We start from the raw sequence: 23,740 nt of genomic DNA on the forward strand, positions 1-23,740 counted from the left end.
CTCTTATTTAGAGTCAAAGGCCATTGCTTTTTCTAAACTTTATCAATGTTTTAATTTGGACTCTGTCCATACAACTATTATCTTAAAGGGGTATTCCAGGCCAAAACTTTTTTATATATCAACTGGCTCCGGAAAGATAAACAGATTTGTAAATTACTTCTATTAAAAAATCTTAATCCTTCCAATAGTTATTAGCTTCTGAAGTTGAGTTGTTGTTTTCTGTCTAACTGCTCTCTGATGACTCACGTCCCGGGAGCTGTGCATGATGGGAGAATATCCCCATAGGAACTGCACAGCTCCCGGGATGTGAGTCATCAGAAAGCAGTTAGACAGAAAATTTCAGAAGCTAATAACTATTGAAAGGATTAAGATTTTTTTAATAGAAGTAATTTACAAATCTCTTTAACTTTCCGGAGCCAGCTGATATATATATATATATATATATATATATATATATATAAAAAGGTTTTGCCTGGAATACCCCTTTAAAGAGACCTGTGGCCTCCCCTGGTGTTTTGTGGCCTCTTTTTTTATTTTATTTTTTATAGTAGACTCTTGTATTCTCCATAAAATAACACTTTTGTAAAATATTTTCTTATAACTTTCTGTTTTGCCATTAGTCTGTTATTCTTACTAGCCCCAAATGTGTGTTACTGGATGGGGGTTTTTCAAATCAAACTTTGTCAGTCAATTTAGGGACCTTCTTTTGGTAAGAATAACAGATGAATTGTTATTACGTAAGTAAGTATACGTAAGTATGTACTAAAACCAAAAGATCGGGAGAGGCTAAAATTCCTTTTTACAGAGAATGCACTGAATGGGCAATTTCGGAGGCCTCAATTACATCACGCTTTGGGACTATGCTACCAATGTACATCAAAATACCTTCAAAAAAGTATTTCAACATATACTGCAGCGCACCCACAGCACACATTGATTTTATTAGACTTATGGATAGAGATTCACCAAGACCAAGGAAAAGTTGACCAGTTGCCTATAGCAACCAATCAGAGTGTTTCTTCCATTTTTCACAGTTCTTTTCAAAAATGAAAGAAGCGCTCTGATTGGTTGCTATGGGCAAGTAGTCAGCTTTTCCTCTGGACAGGTCTTGATAAATCTCCCCCATGTAGTCTACTAGTTAATTGGAATATACAGCTCACGTGAGTACGTATGTGCGGGGCCAGCCTCAGCACAGCATGAAGAAAGATGTGGAAACTTTTGCCAGCACCAAATAAAAAACATCTTATTTTATTTGAATCTATTAAAAATATTCATCCATTATGGAAAGTAGATAAGAAACAGTTCAAGGACAACTCTTGTATAGGTGCAGCATAGGAGGTTCCCCAATAATGCCGACCAGAAAACAATGTGGATATACTTTTTTAATAGTATCCAGCCAGAACAGATCTTATATTGCAGATCTTATATTAGAGGTGGTGTTTCTTTTTCCTTTTGTAGTTTTCTGCTCTATTTTTCTTTGTTTTTAACTTGACTGTCTATGGACAATAAAGTTAGTCCTATGCATTTCTTTGGTATATAAGTATACAGGTTAATACAAGGTGTGTGCCATGACTGAAGGTACTTTTACCTAAAATACATTGACGTTATGGGGGAACCTCCTATGCTGCACCTATACTAGAGTTGTCCAGTTTCTTATCTGCTTTCCATAATGGATGTATATTTTTAATGGATTCAAATAAAGGAAGATGTTTTTATTTGATGCTGGCAAAAGTTTTCATATCTTTCTTCAGTCTACTAGTTACTGTTCTTTTGAAAACTATAGGGGATATTTATCAAGCTACAGTATCTTTTCTTGGAAGAAGCTTGATTCTCTTTGTTGCCCATAGCAACCAAAGCGCAGCTTTCATTTTACAATCACAATATGAGAAATGAAAGCTAAGTTATGATTGTATGCAATGGGTAACAAAGAGAAGTTCACTCAATTTTTTTAAACAAAAGCTATATGTTTTAGAAATAGACCACATACCGTATATTTACTAGTAGACTACATTTCATCTATTTAACTATTTTCGTTGCCCATAGAAACCTATCACAGTGCAGCTTTCATGTCACCAGATTAGTATAATAACAGAGCTTATCTCTGGTTGGCTACTACACGCGACAAAGAAAACATTTCTTGTAGACCGTTTTGAATAATTTGGACTAACTTATTTGTCAAGTTAAAAGTAGTATCTTAGAAGTAGATATCTGGCTTTACTGTCCCTTGCTGACTGTCTTTCTTGTTTATTTATATAACAACATATATGTGTGTGTGTGTGTGTGTGACACCTTTTAAGCAGCAGAAGTGACTTCTGATGGATTATCTATAGAGGAAACCATTTGACTGGTGCAAAGATAAGAGTCTGTTATTTACCTTGTCCAGACTTTTCCTGAGAGCATTCCACATTTATCAGCCATGTCTCCTGGACACTTTAAGTAGTATGGATCTGGCATATGCTGCGGCTGCTTCTAACTATCTCTGCTCCCTACTTAGCCATCCATTAAATTAGGGATGTTGCTTCTTCAATATTCCTTCAATCAGGAAAGCAAACAAACATCCTATTTTAAGAAATTACATATTCTAAAATGGCTTGTATGTATTTATTATAGCTATAAAACATGCTAGGCATTCTGCAGATTCTAGCTGTCCAGTTTGTAAGGCAGAAGAGCCTTTTGGTTAGAATATAATAGAATATGACCATGGTAGGCTTATTTTACACCATTTTTAAGGGACTAAAGGACTAGGTGTATACTTTAGGAATATTCTGATGTACTAATAAGATACAAGGTTTTCATTTTGGCATAGATTTGGCTGGGCAAAAAAAAAAATAGATACCAAAGCTGCTCTAGACTAACCACATGGTAGTTCAATGAGGTAAAGTTTCATTAAAGCATTGTTCCCATTATAGAATGGTGGGACATATCACTAGAATATACATTGTGTTTGGTGGGGTCTAGAAAGACAATTACCTCAACAATAAGGCTCTTTTAGGGTTTTGTTTGCACAGCAGCCCTTCCAGCCATGAAATGTACCGGGAAATGAACAGGCCATGTTGTCATTCCCGGCACAGCAGTTGGCCTTGAGCATCATTGTGCAGGGGAATACTGTGAAGGAGCACTAGCTAAATTCTTCATTCTTAGGAGACTGGCATCCGTCAAGTGAACAATGTGCCATCACTTATAATAATAAAAAGTGCCTTTTAATTGCTTTTGCTTGAAAAACTCTTAGTAGTGCAAGCACCCTCACCTAATCTATGCAAATACATGTCTGCAAGAGGACACAATAACATGCTATATTTACTTTCCATTTCGGTGTAATCAAAGATAATGTTGAAATACAAGAAAATAAGATTTTTTATGGTCTGTTGTTTCGCTGAATTAAAATAAAAAACCCCAAAGTGTTTTTCTTTTCTTTTAGTGTTAGTAGACTGTTGTGTTACCAGTGCCTACAATGGGTAACCAACATTTCTTGTTACAGATCATATATTTCCATTATTTCCTCCCTCTAAGGATTGTTAATTAGAAAAAAAAATTCTCCTCAGAAACAAAATAAGCCATGACCATTCTATCTATCCATTACTGAACAAAACAGGCCTGCTAGCAAAAAATAAAATGCAAGGCCCTGTTAAATGGATTTCTTACAAAAGACTGTTTAATTAACTTAAGCCATCAAATGAGATCACTAACCGCCTACAACTCAAGTGGTTGTTGAGTAAAAGCCTTTCTGGGAGCAGTCAACATCCATTTAAAGGAGTAAAACCATTATATACCACTATTATACCTGCGTGTGTGAAGATAATGATTATCAGGCTGAACAGGAAACTACATATTGTGGAATATGCCCTACAGATCACACTCTGCATTATGTTACTCTGTCTTCACATATCTTATTTTTTTCCATTGATAATTGCAAATTGAGCAATCTACATTATGTAAAATGTAGTTACATAGAAAACTAAACTGACCCAACCACAAGATCAAACTATTTAAATATCCAATTTTCTCAATAAAGTTTAGCTTGATGTTTGAGAACTATAATGTAGGAAATGGTAGTTACAGTAAATTCTAGTCGACTGATGTATTTTTGCCAGTTTACATGATTGGTAGAAATATTATGCTATGTATTGCGGAACCAAGGAAAACACAGACTATGAATAAACTTCTACATACTCATGCCTTTTGCTTCAGTTTGAATCCCAAAGAGATTCTGTTATATTTTGATCAATTCATGAAAAAAGTCAAAAACTTCGGTGAACCAACCAGGTTACTATGAGATTGTGTAAAATGGCTAAATAGCTAGCCTCCTTCCAGCCTTCTTCATTCTTCCTCCACGTCCCCATGGCGCAAACTGCATAAATCACCTAGTCACACGCAGAAATTGTGATTTTTGAGCAGACATTGCAAATTCTGTGCAAAAATTTGACTTTGGAGGATGTTCACCACCGCCAAAACCAGATAAATGTCCCCTATTGACTTTTCTAGTTGTTAAAATTTAACAACTTGATAACATTTTAGCTTTTTAGATTTGGTAAAGTGATTCCCCTTTTTCAGTCATGCGCTGAAGAATTTTTTTTGTAAAAGTGTGCTTTCAAAATATTTATCAACTCAAGAAGCAATTAAACTAAAGAGAAGATTGGCAGGACCAAATCGATGAGACTGCTGTGCATGGTAAATATATATAATTTTGAGAGACATTTATACTGCCTACTGTGCATATAGGGAGGAAAAACACAGTATGAAAACATTACACAGACCTCATATATGTGGAAAGGACAGAAATGTTTTGCCCTTTGCCATAGATTATGCTCTCATCTATGCCTTCCTCCCTCCAGCACCAAAGTAGTTAATTAAACAAGCTGCTGTTATAACCTTGAAAGGTCACGTTATAGGAATACTTATTACAGAAATTGAAAAAGCTAAGAAGTAAGGCCTTGAAACAGGGCCAAATGATCAATTTCTTAATTGAAAAAGTCCTATATAAAGTGAGTAATACGGGCTGAAATGAATAGGAGTTTAGAGGGTGAAGTCACACTTAGCATCTCTTATTGGATTTGCAGTTACTGAGTAGCTCCGTGACATTGCTTTTAAATAAATACATAGAGAACATTTTCCTTATGTACTTTTACAGATGACTTTTAAACATGCTTTCCCTGCAGCAGTTGCATATATACAGTTGCAAGAAAAAGTATGTGAACCCTCTGGAATTATATGGATTACTGCACAAATTGGTCATAAAATGTGAACTGATCTTCATCTAAGTCACAAGAATAGACAGTCACAGTCTGCTTAAACTAATAACACACAAATAATTAAATATTACCATGTTTTTATTGAACACACCATGTAAACCTTCACAGTGCAGGTGGAAAAAGTATGTGAACCCCTAAACTAATGACATCTCCAAGAGCAAACTGGAGTCCAGTCAATGAGATGAGATTGGAGGTGTTGGTTACAGCTGCCCTGCCCTATAAAAAACACCCACCAGTTCAGGGTTTGCTTTTCACAAGAAGCATTGTGTGATGTGAATGATGCCTCGCACAAAAGAGCTATCAGAAGACCTACGATTAAGAATTGTTGACTTGCATAAATCTGGAAGGGGTTATAAAAGTATCTCCAAAAGCCTTGCTGTTCACCAGTCCACAGTAAGTCTAATTGTCTATAAATGGAGAAAGTTCAGAACTGCCGCTGCTCTCCCTAGGAGGGGCCGTCTTGTAAAGATGACCGCAAGAGCACAGCGCAGACTGCACACTGAGGTGAAGAAGAATCCTAGAGTGTCTGCTAATGACTTACAAAAGTCTCTGGCATATGCTAACAACCCTGTTAGCGAATCTAGGATACGTTAAACACTAAACAAAAATAGATATCATGGGAGGATACCACAGAGGAAACCACTTCTGTCCAGAAAAAACATTGCTGCACGTTTACAGCTTGCACAAGAGCACCTGGATGTTTCACAGCAGTACTGGCAAAATATTTTTGGATTGGCCCAGTCCTGACCTCAACCCAATTGCTGTGGCATGACCTCAAGAAAGCGATTCACACCAGAAATCCCAAGAATATTGCTGAACTGAAACTGTTCTGTAAGGATAAGTTTCCACTTGTTTTTTTTTTCTGGCAGTTTTTGTATTTCTGCCACTGCAGTTTTTGAGCCAAAGCCAGAAGTGTATTCAAAAGGAATAGGACATATAAAGGAAGGCCTTACAATCCTCCTCCCTTATGGATTCACTTCTGACTTTGGCTCAAAAACTGTAGTGGCAGTTTTCCAAAAACTGCCAGAAAAAAAAAAAACAAGTGGAAACTTTTCCTAAAGAGTATTGGTCAAAAATTACTGCAACTACAGAAACCAGTTATTAAATCCAAGGGTTCACATTCTTTTTCCACCTGCACTGTGAATGTTTACATGGCGTGTTCAATAAAAACATGGTAAGATTTAATTATTGGTGTGTTATTAGTTTAAGCAGACTGTGATTGTCTATTGTTGTGACTTAGATGAAGATCAAATCACATTTTATGACCAAGTTGTGCAGAAATCCATATAATTCCAAAGGTTTCACATACTTTTTCTTGCAACTGTACATAAGAAACGGGATACTGTAGTATAGGCACACAATTGGCCTTTAAGAGTAAAGTCTAAGAAATATATACGTATCTTACATAATTTTGTCCATGTCACTCATGTAATGGCCAGCATTCATTTTTATATAGTCACCTTGCTCTCAGGGGTGGACCCTTCAGTGTGGGTTTAGTGCAAGAAGTGTCTCACCCCCCAAAGACTTTATTGACAACAAAACTAGAAAAAAAATGAATACATATGCACATGCAGAATAAAAGCCGCACACACACACACACATTGGAACATCATGTACAGAATCTGCTCATATATTGCACACATGACATACATGCTGCTTACAAACTACTCATATATAGGACACATGGCGCGCACACTTAGTACTTGTACTTAGGCCACTAAGACATAGGACTAATACCCTTCATACACATAGGTCACAAACATCACTTATACATAGCATATGCTGTAAGTGACACACATCTCATATAAATAAGACACGTGCAACGCACACTAGTCACAACTAACACACAAAAAAATTTACAGACTACATAATATATCTGGCAGAAACTAATGTATACAACTTCACATGCCTATCCTCACCTTGTTCCCCTGCATAGTACACCCATACTACAAATACCCTATATGCCCATTTAAATAATAAATAATGTGTCCAGTCATAACTGTGGTCTGATGCATTACATTATACACGTATCCAGTTTAGGAAATAAGTAGTAACCTGATTAGGGACTGTTGGGCTACATTCACACTACAGAATTTCCAAGCATCAAATTCCACCATGGAAATTCAATTTCCAGACTCCATCGAAAGAATAAATATGTTTATACTTTCAGCGGTAATTTGCATGGACTGCGTTGTTGAATGGAGATGGAGATTCTCATAGCAACCAATCACAGCTCAGCTTCCATCATACCAGAGCTCATTACGATATGAGAGCAGAGCTGTAATTGGTAGGTAAGGCCAAATCACTTCAGTTTTGTCGGGGGCAGATTAAAAAATCTAGGCCAAATTTCCATAACCTGCATTATGGAAAAACTTTATAAATAGATACCACAAATTTTATTATCACACAAAAGAGTGTGATATTCTCCAAGAAAATGGAGTACGGACAACAGTAACAAGTAACAATACTTTTCTAACAAATATACGAATTGTTGTAAGTCCATTTATTACATTTATCCTTTTGAATGTAATAAATAAAGGACATGTCAAGCAAACCTATGAATTCATATAGAAAACGTGTGCCTGGGTGCCATACGGGTTAATTTAATCTCTGTTAAGGAATGAGTTTCACCATCCAATACTCGGAACACAGCAATTTACCACAAGTACATTTCAGATATTTTTTGGCAGAAGGCTGCAGAAATGAAGGTTTTTTTCGGCTCATAAAACAGGTTCTGCAGCCTATACAGTAAACTATTAACATATGGCTAATTAAAACAAACATTACTCATTATTCCTATTGTGGTGTCCTACAAATTATCTGCTAGTGGCAAAATATGCAAGGCAGAAAATAACACAGGGAAACTAGAGCTAAGCTATAACAGACACCATTATGAGAGATTTGCTTCGAATAGCATTTTATGGTTGTGTTTAGTCATATTATTCACAATAGTCAGTAAAATGAGACCCTGTTTATATTGGCATTTACAGTTATTTTTTTATTTTGCAGCTTAAAAATGTATTGACTTTTTCCATTAACAAATACACATATGCATGGCCACTGTATTGGATGCCAGTGATAGTTGTATTATTTTGAACTCTGTTCAGTAAGAGCACATTGAGCAGTATAGTAGACATAGATGGTAATGTGTTTACATTTCGAAATATGTCAGTGCTATGCAGGCCTCATGTGTTCAACTGATTTTGTCATTCTCATGTATTTTGTATTACTATGCCTCATTTATCAAAACTGTCTTTATTGACCATAGAAACCAATCACAGCTCAGGTTGCATTTTACCAGAGCACTTTAATAAATGATAGCTGAGCTATTGTTATGTCAGATTAATTATTTTTCAGCAGTGGAAACTCAACCCTTTGTTTCATGAACAGAGAACAGATTTACACGACTCTTCCCTTAAAGATTTTTTCTTTGAAATGTCATATTTAACACTTGTATACTATCTTGTGGTGCACGCATAGAAGGTCATACAATTAAATCTGTACTTTCTTCTGTACTGGCTATTTTGCTGAAAAGTTGCAGAATTAGTGGCGGTCATGCAACAAATTTATTAAATTGCACACAGACTTTGATGACTGATCAGAGAACTGCTCTGGTTAAATTTGGCAGAGTAGTGGTGGGCCAGCCTACAACTTTTCCTGTGACAAATTTAGATAAATAAAGCAGCCTAAACAGATTTATAAATTCCACTCAAAATGTATATAGTAGGACTACTTCATTCAGCCAAACTCTAAAAACAACTAAATGTTATCCAAATCTACTTAACAGTTTAACTGCTTTCCAGCATACAGATATTCATCTTCTGTGTAAAGGGATTTTTCCATATTAACCACAAGACAGTGTCTAAATGGGGTGGAGGTCCAACTGCTGAAACCCCCACCAATCACGAGAACAGAAAAAAACATGCTTAACTGCTGGTTTAAATGGTGCAGTGTTTAAAGGGGTATTCCATCCAAAGACATCTTATCCCCTATCCATAGGATAGGGGATAAGATGTCTGATCGATATGAATGGAGGGGGCGTGGCATGATATCACATCTGCTCACAATCCAAAAGAACCAATCATGTAAAATCATAATATTTATTGAACAGATATCAATAAAGACATACATTAAAAATAGAAAGAAAATATGGGCACATAGGTGATTAAAACAGTAGACTGGAGCTGGTGAAGGAGGTACAGCAATACATGGAATACGGGACAAAGGAAAATATAATGGAATGGAATTATCTCTCTAAATAATCAACCTCAGGGTAAAGTATATGACAAAGAGGTACCACAAGCATAGACAGAGAGATATTCAAAACATAAGATAAATTCTATACAATTGAGGCCGGACTAAAACAGAAAAAACAGCTAAAGAATAAGTCACTGCCCGCCATGCACGTTACCACCTACCAGCTCACCCCAAAGTACGTTTCGCGTACTTTGTCAGAGGGCGTGTCTAAACCCCCTAATAGGAGGGTATAAGTATCTAGTATCAGTCAATCACAGTTGCATTCGTATCACAGACATCTCAGATACTCCAATCCATGTCTTGATAACAGAATCTACCAATAATGATGGTAGCCTGGTGTGTCTCCTACCTAAACACGTGACCAGATGCTGGCGTGTGACATGCTGTGTGTGTCCGTTGCAAAGGAAATTACAGCACACTGCTGTCAGAATCGGGGCTGTGCTATGGAGAAAGCTAGGAGCACCTCCGTCATAGGACAGGGCGGAGCAGGCAGTTATACCCCGTCCCGATCTCTGAGAGAAATGAGGCAGTCAATCCACGGGATGGGAGGGTCTGCCAACCAAAGCTGCCTATGTTAACATAGGAACGGGAGTGCCTGGACAAAACAGGACAAGCAGAAAACATATAAGACATGACCAGACCAACAAAAAACATATAAGACAAACATATATGACAAACAAAAACACCAAGTGAACAAACAGAAACAAAATGTGTGTTTAACCTCAAACGTGCCGTGCCACAAAAATACAGAATGTGAACAACCACCAGAGAGGAGCGTGTGAGTGTGAACAATAATGTGAAAATGTTAGTGTGTGTGGAAGAATGTGAGTGAACTAATGGGCACAGAAAAACAGAGTGAAGGTGAAAGACTATGCAAAAAAATGGAGTGAAAGTGAAAGGTGAATGAGAGGAAATATGTGACATTCGAGGAAAAGTGTGACAACAAGGTGAATAGTGAAAAGCATAAACATGTATATATAAGGTGCAACGTGTGGTCATAATAACAATGCAAGAATGCAAAAGTTAGGTGTAAACATAAATTTATTGAGTATCAAGCATATAATGTTAACCAAATAAAGTGCATAAGTGTATTATATTTACCTTTGTCCCGTATCCCATGTATTGCTGTACCTCCTTCACCAGCTCCAGTCTTCTGTTTTTGTCACCTATGAGCTCATATTTTAACGTTCTTTCTATTTTTAATGTATGTCTTTTTTTTATGTATGTCTTTTTTTTTTTTATATGTTTTTGGATTGTGAGCATTGGTTAAGTGAACCAATTGTGGTTACTTCATTGTGGCCATTATTTTGTTGGTAGTATAATAGTGATGTCTCATCTCCATTCTTGGAAACCTCTGTGTTTCCGGGACTGGAGATGTTACGTCATGCCACGCCTCCTCGTGACATCACACCATGTCCCCTGCATTCATATAATACTGGTGCTGCACGGAGATCGCGGGGGGTCCCAGCAGAGGGGCCCCCATGATCAGACATCTTATCTTAAGATGTCTTTGGCCAGAATACCCTTTAACCCCAGTGTTTTTCTGCTTTTGCATTTTAATTTTTTCCTCATCACCTTCTAAAAATCATAATGCTTTCAATTTTGCACATAAAATTCCATATGATGGCTTATTTTTTTTTGCGCCACCAATTCTACTTTGCAGTGACATTAGTCATTTTACAAAAAAATGCAAGGCTAAAGGGAAAAAAATTGTGTGACAAAATTAAAGAAAAAATGCCATTTTGTTAATTTTGGGGGCTTCCGTTTCTACGCATTGCATTTTTCAGTAAAAATGACACCTTATCTTTATTCTGTAGATCCATACGGTTAAAATGATACCCTACTTATATAGGTTTGATTTTGTCGTACTTCTGAAAACAATCATAACTACATGCAGGAAAATTTATACATAAAAAATTCTCATATTCTGACCCCTATCACTTTTGTATTTTTCCGCTTACAGGCGGGTATGACTGCTCATTTTTTGCACCGTAATCTGAAGTTTTTATTGGAATTTTTTTTGTATAGATCGGACTTTTTGATCGCTTTTTATTCATTTTTTCATGATATAAAAAGTGACCAAAAATATGCTATTTTCGACTTTGGAATTTTTTTTGCACGTACGCCATTGACCATGCAGTTTAATTAATTATATATTTTTATAAGTCGGACATTTCTTCACGCGGTGATACCACATATGTTTATTTTTATTTACACTTTTCTTTTTTTTTTTTATAGGAAAATGGGGGGTGATTCAAACTTTTATTAGGGAAGGGGTTAAATAACCTTTATTAACTCTTTTTCACTTCTTTTTTTTTTTTTTTGCAGTGTTATAGCTCCCATAGGGGGCTATAACACTGCACACACTGATCTTTTACCCTGATCCCTGCAAAGCCATAGCTTTGCATGGATCAGCGTTATAGGCGGTCAATTGCTCAAGCCTGTAGCTCAGGCTTAGAGGAATCAAATGCCGATCGGACGTGACGGAGCAAGGTAAGGGGACCTCCGCTTGTGTCCTAGGTGATTGGAACATCGCGATTATATTGCGATAATCCCAGTCAGCCCGACTGAGCTGCCGGGAAGCTTTTACTTTCATTTTAGACGCGGCAATCAACTTTGATCGCTGTGTCTAAAGGGTTAATACCGCGCAGTGCAACGATCGATGCCGCATGCTATCAGCCAAGGGTCCCGCCGGGACCAACCAGGTGTAATGTGGGGGTCACGGCGTGACCCTGTTTTAAATTCCGGGCGTAGGGCGTACAGGTATGTCTTACGTCCTTAAGAGGTTAATCTTGTTTGCTGTTTCATTTACTCTCTGTTGGAAAGATATTGTTTTACTCTGTCGATCCCTTAGAGAGTAAAGGGAGTGGCAGTGCAAAAAGTCGACCGCTGCTACATGTCAGACCTCCAACTATACACTGCTACAGTCACACATCCATAAAAAAAATCTGATTCTTTTGTAGATTATCATACCTTCTATAATATCAACAAAATCTTAGAAAAGGTATATACACACACAACAGGCACACACCGTAGTCATATACAATAGATACTTTATTACATAATTAGTACTTACACAATACACAGCACTATATGCTTAAAAAGCAGGGAGGATAAAGTCCAAATCCCCCCTATAGCCACGGAGCAATGCCTATTATAATTCCATAAATATTCAGTATCAAACAATCTGATAAATATGATGTTGCACAGTGCTTTACAGCAGCTGCCCTAATATTCAAACAGGTAAATAAAGTGCATAGGTGAGAGGGATATATTAGAAATACATCACTGAATCACAAATAGAGCGGGTGTCCCCATAGAACAGGTCCCCACGCATTCCGTCACTACCCTGATGACATCACTGAAGAATGAAGGAACGCATGGGGACCTCTTCTGGGGGGATACCCGCTCTATTTGTGATTCATGTTTCATACTTACACAATACACTGCACTATATTAAAAACACATATATATATATCTATATATAATTTTATTGTAAGGATTCCTCCTTGGGGATTAGCTCTGGGATCGTCCTGGACACTGCCACGGGACACGTTTCCACTCAATAAACCCGCAGACAACGGTTATTCATGCACGCCTGGCACCTTGCCAGCTTTATTTAGACAGGTTGCAGGTAAAACAAAACATAACTCAGGAACAAACCAAAGTCCTAGACAGTCTGGTCACTGACTACACATGTAAGCTACTATCTGGTGAGCTACCCTCAGCCAGCATAAAATATGTGCCCCTGCAACCTGTTACTCACAGTTCACACCACTTCTTGGACCGCTCACAGTTCGCTGTGTCTCCCCCTACAGCGACATGCTGTTACCCAGGGAGAGCCCCAACTATTCTGTTTCTTTTCCTTTTAAACACGCTTTCCCTTCCTGATACCTCATTAATCAGGCCACAGGTGGAGCATTCAGCAGAGTTAGCAAGGGAAATACACCCTTTCCTTGCCACACTGCCACATATCCCCCCTCTGCTCAGACGACCGGGAAGGAGCACTTGTATTCAAAAGGCAGAGTCCAACTGCCTTTCCTTTTCCTTGAACAACTACGTCCAACAGGTTTTGAGGCACTTGGCTTCCTTCATCAGTAGATTTAATCTGCACCACTTCAATGGTGCACCCTTCTTTCATTCACACTTTCATCAGCCACCAAGCACAAGACTTTTGGTCATCTTTGACAAATTCCTTGTAAAAAGCTCCCTTCATGTCACACCTTTCCAACACCAGGTTCTTCATCTTGGTCTGTGAAGTGCTCTGGACACTAGATGCGAACAAGGCAGATGCTCTAGGCCATTGTCTTCTTCTGTCACTGGTATGACCATCGCCCGAACTTTGCTGGTGGCCATCCGAGCCTGTATCACCCATTTGCAGGACTTCTAAGACATCCTCCACAATTTCAGGAGGCTTCCCTTTAATGCACCTGTCCATCTTCTCCTTGAGACGGACTCTTCTCCAAATTCTACTTCTGCGGACTTTCTTCCAGTGTTTTCTGGAACTAATCCAGTGCCTCTCAGGGTTTCTACCACGACCCAGTCTTCTATCACAGTGACCTCTTTTTAAGGACTCTGCTTTCTTATTAGCCATTTCTTTAGGGACACCGACCTTCACAGACTCATTTTTAGGCTGAGAACTCTAGGCTCCTTTAGCCAGTTTTTCACCTGCACCTTCAGATGTGTCACTGTCTTTAATTGCAGCTTCTGCAGTTATCTCTGGTTTAACTTCTACCTCAGAGAACTTCTGTGCCTCAGAATTTTCACCATGCAAAGTCAATATCTCTGCAGCTTCAGAGGATTTCCCATATGGTTTCACCTCAGTCCCAGCTTCAGAGGACCTTTCATATGGCTTCTTCTCATGGTCTTCAGACTCTGTTTCTTGCGTCCATTGTTCAGACTCCGCCTTTTTTAGAGAAAGCATTCCTGTCTCCAGTAGCTTTTGCTCCACAAGCAGTTTTTCTTCTTTTTACACGGACGGCTGTGGCTTTGGCCTCAGTTTCCATCTGAGACACTTTTAACCTCTTGTTAGCCAGGTCTACTATAGCTTGGTCACGGCTTTCTTTTAGGACCTTCATGTCCCCTTCCAGCTTTAAACATTTCTGCTGCTCACTCTTGAGCTTAGCAGAGTTCTTCTTCTCACTTTCCAGCAATTCTGTCAAGTTTTTGACAGTATTCTCCAGAGACAGCAGTTGTTCTCTCATCTGCTCGTTGTATTTATTCAGTTGCGCCATCTTGGACACTTTCTGCTCATAGACTTTTAGCTGAGCCTCTTGTTCAGAGAGCTGAGTACCCAGTGAATCCAAGGCAGCTGCGCAAGACTTAATGTGCATTTCGTTCTGCGCCTCCAGGCTCTGCACCTTGTGAGCCATTACCACTTTCTCTTTCTCCAGCTCTTCCATGACTACCAACCTAGCCTTGTGATCACTTTGTAGAGCCAGATATGCCCCACACAGGACATTCACTTCATCCTTGAATGAGATCTGCTTGGCCAGAATCTCCAATTCTCTCTCCTTCCTGGTCATAAGACCCTGGGAGCGGGACAGTTCATCCTGCAGAGCCGCAAACTCACTTTTGTGGCGCTCCATATCTTTCTGCAGCTGAAGCATCGCTTCCTGCTCTTTATTCAAGTCTGCAAGCATTTTTTCTTTCTCTTTTGTCAGGTGATGAACCACTTCTTCCTTTTGAGACAATTTAGCAGAAACCATCTGTAAGGTTTCTTCAAGGTACTGGATCTGTTCCCTTTTTTTACCAAGACCAGCGCGTTTTTTCCGAGATCTCTTACTTACAGTGGTCTCCTTACTCTCGCTGCTGGACCTTGAGACATTCTCTTGTCCTCTGACAGTCACCTTTCATTGGCCGGTCTCTTCCTTCAAGCCAACTCGTTCAGACTCTTCTCCACCTTTAGGAGTAGTCTCCCCCTTTTCAAGGGTCTTGGCCACTTGGGCTTCAGGGTAGGTTCTGGACAGTCTCTCTGGACTGTCTCTCTGATCACTGGCAGACTTCTCTTTCACTTCAACACTGTCTCTCTGATGCCCAGCAGAAAGGTCTAGGGCTCCTGGGTCTGCAACAACATCTGGTCCAGTGGTTCGACCTTCCTGGTCATGATCCATCTCTGGTCCAGACGTCACATCTCCTTCACTCAGGACTCTGTCTGTGACAGTAAGCGCAGCACCCAGCTCCACATGTACTCTCTTCAGTACTTCTGCATTGTCCACAGACATCTGTCGTTTTTTTTCAGTCACCTCTTCCAGATGACCGCGCAATTTCAACCCCCCTTTTGGCTCATCTTTATTCACAAGGTTCAGCATAGCTTCCTCTTTTCCAGTCTCATTCACTTCTTCCAGGTGACAGCGCAACTCTAGCCCCACCTTGGGCTCATCTTCAGCTGGCGGATGGAGCCCATGTCCCTGTACCTGATCCTTTTCTGGTTTCACTGAAGATTCTCTTTCAGTCAGAGGCACACTTGTCACTTGAGTCGCTGGATCCTCTTGGACTTGACTCACGGTCTGGTCTTCAGCTCCCCCAGCAGTCTGGCAGACCCCTATCTGACCTACATCTAGTGACTGCTGACACTCCCCGTCCTCAACCTCTGCTGAGTAACTTTCCACTAGTGCAAGTCAAGTGTTGTGGGCCTATCAGGTGTACCTGCTCTAGTCACCTGACAGTCTTCCCATAATTGCTGAAAAAATTGAAAATTCGTCCCCAGTACTACATCATACTCCAAGGAGGGTTCTATTGCAACCTTGTGACCTATAGTACCATAGGGAGTAGAAATACAGACATTAACCATTTTATATCCCCAAATACCAGCCTGCATAGACATTATAGCGGGGTCTGGCTTTCTGCTGCTGGACTTTACCAGACTTATTACACATCTAGGGTCTAACAAAACCATCATCTTTTTACCTTCTATTGCCAGCTCTTACAGGTTTTATTTTGTCCTGTCAGAGGTGGCAGCAGTACTCTTTACATCTGAACGCAACATAAGTTTTTCAACAAAAACATTATCAGATTGCACATGTTCAAAATTTACAGGACAGTTCATAGCACTAGGACCTAACTCAGACAAAGTGTGTTTTGTTACATTTTCTCCCAGTCCTGCATTCAACATTTTCTGTTCACCAGATTTTTTCAATCCGATCTGCACAGTGTGAACAGTCTCATCAGTCTTCATGAGGGGTTTCCCACCCTCACATGATTTTGCAACTGGACATAGGTTGGTACCACCTTGAACACTGTTCACACAGACAACTAGGGAAACACCACCCTCCGACTCAGCATTTTTATGCACAGTCCCATCATTTTTACGTACAGTCTCATAGTCTCTGAACATGGCCCCCATAACCCCTGGAACAGTCTTACCAGAATCTCTTGCCGTCCAGTCAGTTAAGGGCTGGCACTGGACACCTCTCACCAGCTTCTCTGCTGCAGAACATCGCTCCACTTGCTCTTTAAGTAGCTCTGCAACTTTAAATCCAGCATCACTGTTAGGCTGCAGTGCACACTGTAGTCTTGCAGCTTGGCTTACTCCCACTTTAGTCAGGATCTCTGTCTTGACTTTCTCATAGTCCCGTAAGATCTTTGGATCCAGTTCACAATTAACTTTTTGGGCATCCACTCCAATGAATCCAAACACCAAGTTTCCCCAGTGTGTCTTGGGCCATGCCTCATGCATAGCAATCCTTTCAAACTCTGCAAAGCTTGCTTCCTCTTGTGCTGCAGCCATCTGCAACAAAGCACTTATCAGGACATCCATCTTGCAACACAGCACATTCCTCTGCCAAAATGTCAGCCGCTTGCCAACAAAATTTTCCATTGCCCCTAGCAACGCCTTTATACACAGTCTCAAAACTTCATTTGCACTCTGCAGGTGGCCCGTCCACCTGTCTCCTTACTTGAGAAAGAGCGCCCACTCACTTGATGCGATATGTTGCCCCTAGCAACAACTTCACTGCAACTCGACCACTGGTTGCTCCTAGCAACGTGTTGCCCGCATCCAACACCAATTGTAAGGATTCCTCCTTGGGGATTAGCTCTGGGATCGTCCTGGACACTGCCACGGGACACGTTTCCACTCAATAAACCCGCAGACAACGGTTATTCATGCACGTCTGGCACCTTGCCAGCTTTATTTAGACAGGTTGCAGGTAAAACAAAACATAACTCAGGAACAAACCAAAGTCCTAGAACGTCTGGTCACTGACTACACATGTAAGCATGCCCTGACTACTATCTGGTGAGCTACCCTCAGCCAGCATAAAACATGTGCCCCTGCAACCTGTTACTCACAGTTCACACCACTTCTTCACTTCTTGGACCGCTCACAGTTCGCTGTGTGTTTCCTCAACAGGGTCCGTGTGTCTCCCCCTACAGTGACATGCTGTTACCCAGGGTGAGCCCCAACTATTCTGTTTCTTTTCCTTTTAAGCACACTTTCCCTTTCTGATACCTCATTAATCAGGCCACAGGTGGAGCATTCAGAAGAGTTAGCAAGGGAAATACACCCTTTCCTTGCCACACTGCCACAATATATATATATATATATATATATATATATAATCTTCTGATATTTGGGCAGCTGCTATATAACATTTGTGCAATATTGTGTTCACACTATTTCCGAGTGCAGGGGCTCTCTTGTATAAAGGAATAGTATTACACTGTGGGTTGAGGATCCCCTCCGTGGCTACATGGGGGATTTGGGTTTTATCCTCTCTACTTTTTCAGTGTTTTTAAGCATATAGTGTTGTGTATTGTGTAAGTACTTTTTATGTAAATAGCGTGTCTATTGTATATGACCACAGTGTGCGCTTATTGTATTGTATATGACTACGGTGTAGCACCCTCGAAGGAATTATATTTGGTTGAGCCTACTAATCCATGTGTGCAACCTTCTATAATCTAACGATGCTTTTGCTGTTTATAATGACCTCTTTTCTTAAAGTGGTACTCACGTGGAATTTTTTTAATTTTTTTATTAATCAACTGGTGCCAGAAAGTTAAACAGATTTGTAAATTATGTCTATCTTAATCCTTCCAGTACTTTTAGGGGCTATATACTACCGAGGAAATGCTTTACTTTTTTAGATTTCTCTGATGTCATGACCACAGTGCTCTCTGCTGACCTCTGCTGTCCATTTTAAGAACTGTCCAGAGCAGGAGAAAATCCCCATAGCAAACGTGCTGCTCAGGACAGTTCCTAAAATGAACAGCAGAGGTCAGCAGAGAGCAACTGTGGTAATGACATCAGAAAAATCTAAAAAGTTAAGCATTTCCTCTTTAGTATATAGCCCCTAATAAGTAGTGGAAGGATTAGGATTTTATAATAGAAGTAATTTACAAATCTGTTTAACTTTCTGGCACCAGTTGATTTAAAAAAAAAAAAGTTTTCCACGGGAGTACCCCTTTAACTTAGTCTCACTTCTCAAAATTTCGGAGATGATCCAGACAGATTAACACCTTAAGGACCGACCCATTTTTTACCTCTGTGACCAGGCTTTTTTTTTATTTTACATGTATCTCTTTAAATGGTAATAACTTTAGAACGCTTTTCTGAGCAGATCGATTCTGAGATAGTTTTTTCCTGACATATTGTACTTTTATATAAGTGGTGCATTTTTGTTGACATATGCAGCATTTTTTGTGAAAAACTGGAAAATTTTTGAAGTTTTTTTATTTTATTTTTTATAGTGTACACTGTGCGGTAAAAGTGATGTTATATTTATTCTGTGGGTCAATACGATTATGGCGATACCCATTTTATATAGCTTTCTATTTTCTTTTTCCTTTTCTGAGCAAAATTCTTTTTCTGCTATTCATTTTCCAACAGCCGTAACTTTTTTATTTTATTTTTTGTCCGACAGAATTGAGTAAGGGCTTATTTTTTGCGGGATGAGCCGTACTTTTTATTGGTATCATTTTTGTGCTACGTCCTACCTTTTGATCTTTTTTATTCAGCTATTTGTACCAAAATTGGCGAATTTAGCATTTATTTTTATGGGTTTTTTTTCCGCCTTCACCGTGCGGGATAATTTACGTTATAGTTTTATAGTACACGTCATAACGGACGTGACAACACCTATTATGTATATGATTTTGGTGAAAATACAGGGCTTTTATTGGGAAAGGGGCATTTTTATTTTTTTACACTTCATACTTTTATTGAAGAACTTTTTATTTAGTTTTTTGCACTTTTTACAGGTTATACTATGCTGCAATACATTTGTACTGCAGCACAGTATGACCTGATGAGCTGAACACACTACAGCCTGTGCGATCCAGCCTACGGCTGGATCTCACAGGCTTCTGTAGCAGGCAGAGAGGAGGTCATGATCTGACCTCCTTCTGCCATAGCAACCAACGGTGAATTCGATCGTACTGCGGTGCCGCCGTTGGAGAACAGGGGGAGGGCGTTCCCCCTGTCATCACCATAGATACCGTGATATGGGGTTAATGCTGCCGGGACCGGCGCAATCGCTGCTCCGGCAGCTGCGGCAGGACTCCGGCTGTGATTAACAGTCAGGTCCCGTTGCCGATCTCCTGCGCTGCCCGCGGCAGTGCAGAATATCGCTATGACGTATGCATACGTCCAATTGCTCAAACATGGCGGATGATTGGACGTATGCATACGTCCTATAGCGGGAAGGGGTTAAATGAACTAGTACCTAATTCTGGAAAAAATAATAATAATAACTCCCAAACCAAACAAAGCCCTTTGTCCAACCCCTGGTAGAATCAGAATACTACCAAACTTTCCATAATTACTACTGCTTAAACCGTTTGATTAAGCACTGTCTGGTTAAATTCTGAATTAAATATTTTCTGAAATTATTATTACCATCCCCAAACCTGGGAAACCTGCTGACCTTCTCTGTAACACCTGACCAAATAATTGTTAAACAATGGTTTGTGACTTTTTTTTATAGCATTTTGTATGTTGTGGGTATGGCCTTTTTTTCCTCCTGATTTTTTTCAATAGTTTTCTCTATAGGATAAACACATGTACAACATCACAGTAGATAAAAAAAACACCACATAATACTCCACTAAAAATGCTATAAACAAGGTATGTTACATGAAAAAGAAAAAAAAACACTGGCATTTTAAAATCTCTAGAAACAAAAATGTATGTGAAGGATCCCTTAGGCAGGCTACAACTATAGCTAGTCAATTATCTTAATTTTCAAAATCTGTTTCCCACAGTGAGTATTTAATAGTTTCTAACTGCTGCTGTAAGTATGGTTACATTTTTTTGTTAATCATCTGGTGCCAAAAAGTCAATAAGATGTGTAAATTACTTCTATATAATAATCTTAATCCTTCCAGTATTTTACAGTTGCTGTAAGCTCTAGAGGAAGCTGTATAGTTATTTTCTGTCTGACCACAGTGCTCTCTGCAGACACCTCTGTCCATGTCAGGAACTGTCCAGAGCAGGAACAAATCCTAATAGCAAACCTCTCCTGCTCTGGACAGTTCCTGACATGGACAAAGGACAAAACAACTACAAAACTTTCTCTGGAGCATATAGCAGGTGATAAATACTGGATGGATTAAGATTTTAGATATAAGAAATTTAAGTTAAATCTGTTTAATTTTCTGGCACTAGTTGATTAGAAAAAAAAAATATGTTTTCCACCGGAGTAGCCCTTTTTAATCAACTGGTGCCAGAAAGTTAAACATATTTGTAATTTACTTCTATAAAAAAAATCTTAATCCTTCCAGTACTTATCAGCTGCTGTTATGATCCACAGGAAGTTCTTCTCTTTTTGAATTTCCTTTCTGCCTGACCACAGTGCTCTCTGCTTACACCTCTGTCCATTTTATGAATTGTCCAGAGCAAGAGAGGTTTTCTATGGGGATTTGCTCCTACTCTGGACAGTTTCTAAAATGGACAGAGGTGTCAGCAGAGAGCACTGTGGTCAGGCAGAAAGAAAAATAAAAAATAAAATAACTTCCGGTGGACCATACAGCAGCTTATAAGTACTGGAAGGATTAAGATTTTTAAATAGAAGTAATTTACAAATCTGTTTAACTTTCTGCCACCAGTTGATAAAAAAAAAAAAAAAAAAAAAATGTTTTCCAGTGGAGTACCCCTTTAAAACTGTCAGCCAGTTGACCCACGCTAAACCCAATACACTGGGTTATAGTGTTGGTGAACAGGAGTCCATACAGGGGGTCACTTACTTTCTTTTGTCCACTGGCCGCCGAGTTATGCCCCTATAAAGTTCCCTTCTTTGGTCTATGACTCGCACTTTCAAGGCGGGCCCCCCCACTGGCCGTCTGCCTCCAGCACTGAAGTTTCTAAGCCCGCCCCGTTGTTTGCATATTCATTATTTTCAACTCCACGTCCTAGTGATGTGGATTCACATGTCCCCAGAGCACAGGGCTCTGTCTGCAGAGCGCATGCACATGAAGATTTTACCCAGCTCTCACGTCCTGATGACGCAAGAGCTTGGTGTACTGTTCTCGCTCTGCGCAGTGCCACTGCACGTGTGCCGTTCCATTCACAGCATACAGCAGCTGGGTAAAATCTGCATGCGCTCTGCTGAAAGAGCGCTGTGCTCAGGGGACATGTGAATCCATGTCACTAGGACGTGGAGTTTAAGATAATGAATATGCAAACAACTGGGGCGGGCTTAGAAACTTCAGTGTGGGAGGCAGAGGCAGACGGCCGTCGGGGGCCCCGCCTTGAAAGCGCCTTGAGTCATAGACCAAAAAAGGAACTTTACAGGGGCATAACTCGGTGGCCAGTGGACAAAAAAAAAAAGAAAGTGGCCCCTGTATTAACCCACACGATAACCCAGTGTTCTGGGTCTAGTATGGGTGAACTGTCTGACAGTTTTCCTTTCAAAGCCAGGCATCTCTTTAATTAAACAGTTGTTTTCTCCATTTGCTCCATTGAATGTTATTATACCATATGTTATTTCTTAATTTTATTTAGGTAGAGATTGAGAAATTGGATTATCATCACTACTTGCCTCTGTTCTTTGATGGTCTGTGTGAAACGACACATCCCTATGAGTTTTTTGCACGCCAAGGAGTCCATGACATGCTAGAGCATGGAGGACCAAAGATTCTTCCTGTCATCCCGCAGCTCATTATACCCATAAAAAGTAAGTGTGAGTTATGTCATTTTCTAATTTTATACAGTAGCTGAGATAAAGTTCTCCGCTATGACTAAGTCACCAACTTCAATGGACACTGGAGAGTAATGTAATCTTAAGATAAAAGTCTTTTTTCACTGTACTGGAAGAAGTCTGCAGGATCCTCAGCAAATTTCCATCTTCCATTTATTTAGATGAAATACGACTTTTTTGATGCCATCATCTTATTTTAAAGCACTATAGAGTGATAGCATTGTTGGCACTGTATACGGTGGATATTTCTTCATGCCTTCACTTTTGAACATTGTCTGACTGGAACCAACTTTCATAAAGACATTGACTGTGAAATGATATTGTGTTACATCCGATGCTTCTAAATGCAGGCACAATTATTAACAACTTCTCATTTTATTGCAATTGGTAATGTAATGTATTTCCCCAGGTCTCCATTAAGTCATAAACCCGGGAGTGATATGAAGCTTTCTAAATTATCAGAAATGGAGTCGAGCTCTTCTTACTAAAGGATTTATTAAAAAACATAAAACTTCAATTTAAATCAGGAAAACAAAATTAGGTTCCATAAAAGGGTGCTGATCTTACACAAAACTGCACCTGGCATTAAAGTATATACACGTATATACAGTATTTCACATAAGTGAGTACACCCCTTACATTTTTGTAAATATTTTATTCTATCTTTTCATGTGACAACATTGAAGAAATGACACTCTGCTACAATGTACAAGTAGTAAGTGAACAGTCTGTATAACAGTGTTTAATGTTTCTACCCCCTCAAAATAACTCAACACATTAATGTCAAACCCTTAGCAACAAAAGGGAGTACACCCCTAAGTGGAAATGTCCAAATTGGGTTAACGTGTCATTATTTTGTTTGGCCACCATAGATGCTCGATAGAATTTGTTTGGAGACATGCTTGGCCAATCCATTACCTTTACCCTCAGCTTCTGTAGCAAGGCAGTGGTCATCTTGGAGGTGTGTTTGGGGTTGTTATTATGTTGGAATACTGCCCTGTGGCCCAGTCTTCAACTGCAGGGGATCATGCTCTCCCTTAGTATGTCACAGTACATGTTGGCATTTTTGGTTCCCTCAGTGAACTGTAGCTCCTC

The 23,740-nt window shown here is 39.5% G+C and overlaps 1 protein-coding gene across 4 annotated transcripts in view; it reads left to right on the forward strand.

The window, feature by feature from the left end:
- Nucleotides 1-23,740, forward strand: part of PACRG (parkin coregulated) — a 634,469-nt gene that overhangs the window by 325,506 nt on the left and 285,223 nt on the right. For all 4 annotated transcript variants that reach the window (XM_056566798.1, XM_056566800.1, XM_056566799.1 and 1 more), the window contains one exon: nucleotides 22,450-22,621. In XM_056566798.1, the coding sequence (XP_056422773.1) occupies nucleotides 22,450-22,621 (172 nt within the window). The remainder of the gene's footprint in view (nucleotides 1-22,449; nucleotides 22,622-23,740) is intronic.

Source organism: Hyla sarda, chromosome 3, assembly GCF_029499605.1.
Source record: "Hyla sarda isolate aHylSar1 chromosome 3, aHylSar1.hap1, whole genome shotgun sequence".
NCBI classification, from domain to species: domain Eukaryota; kingdom Metazoa; phylum Chordata; class Amphibia; order Anura; family Hylidae; genus Hyla; species Hyla sarda.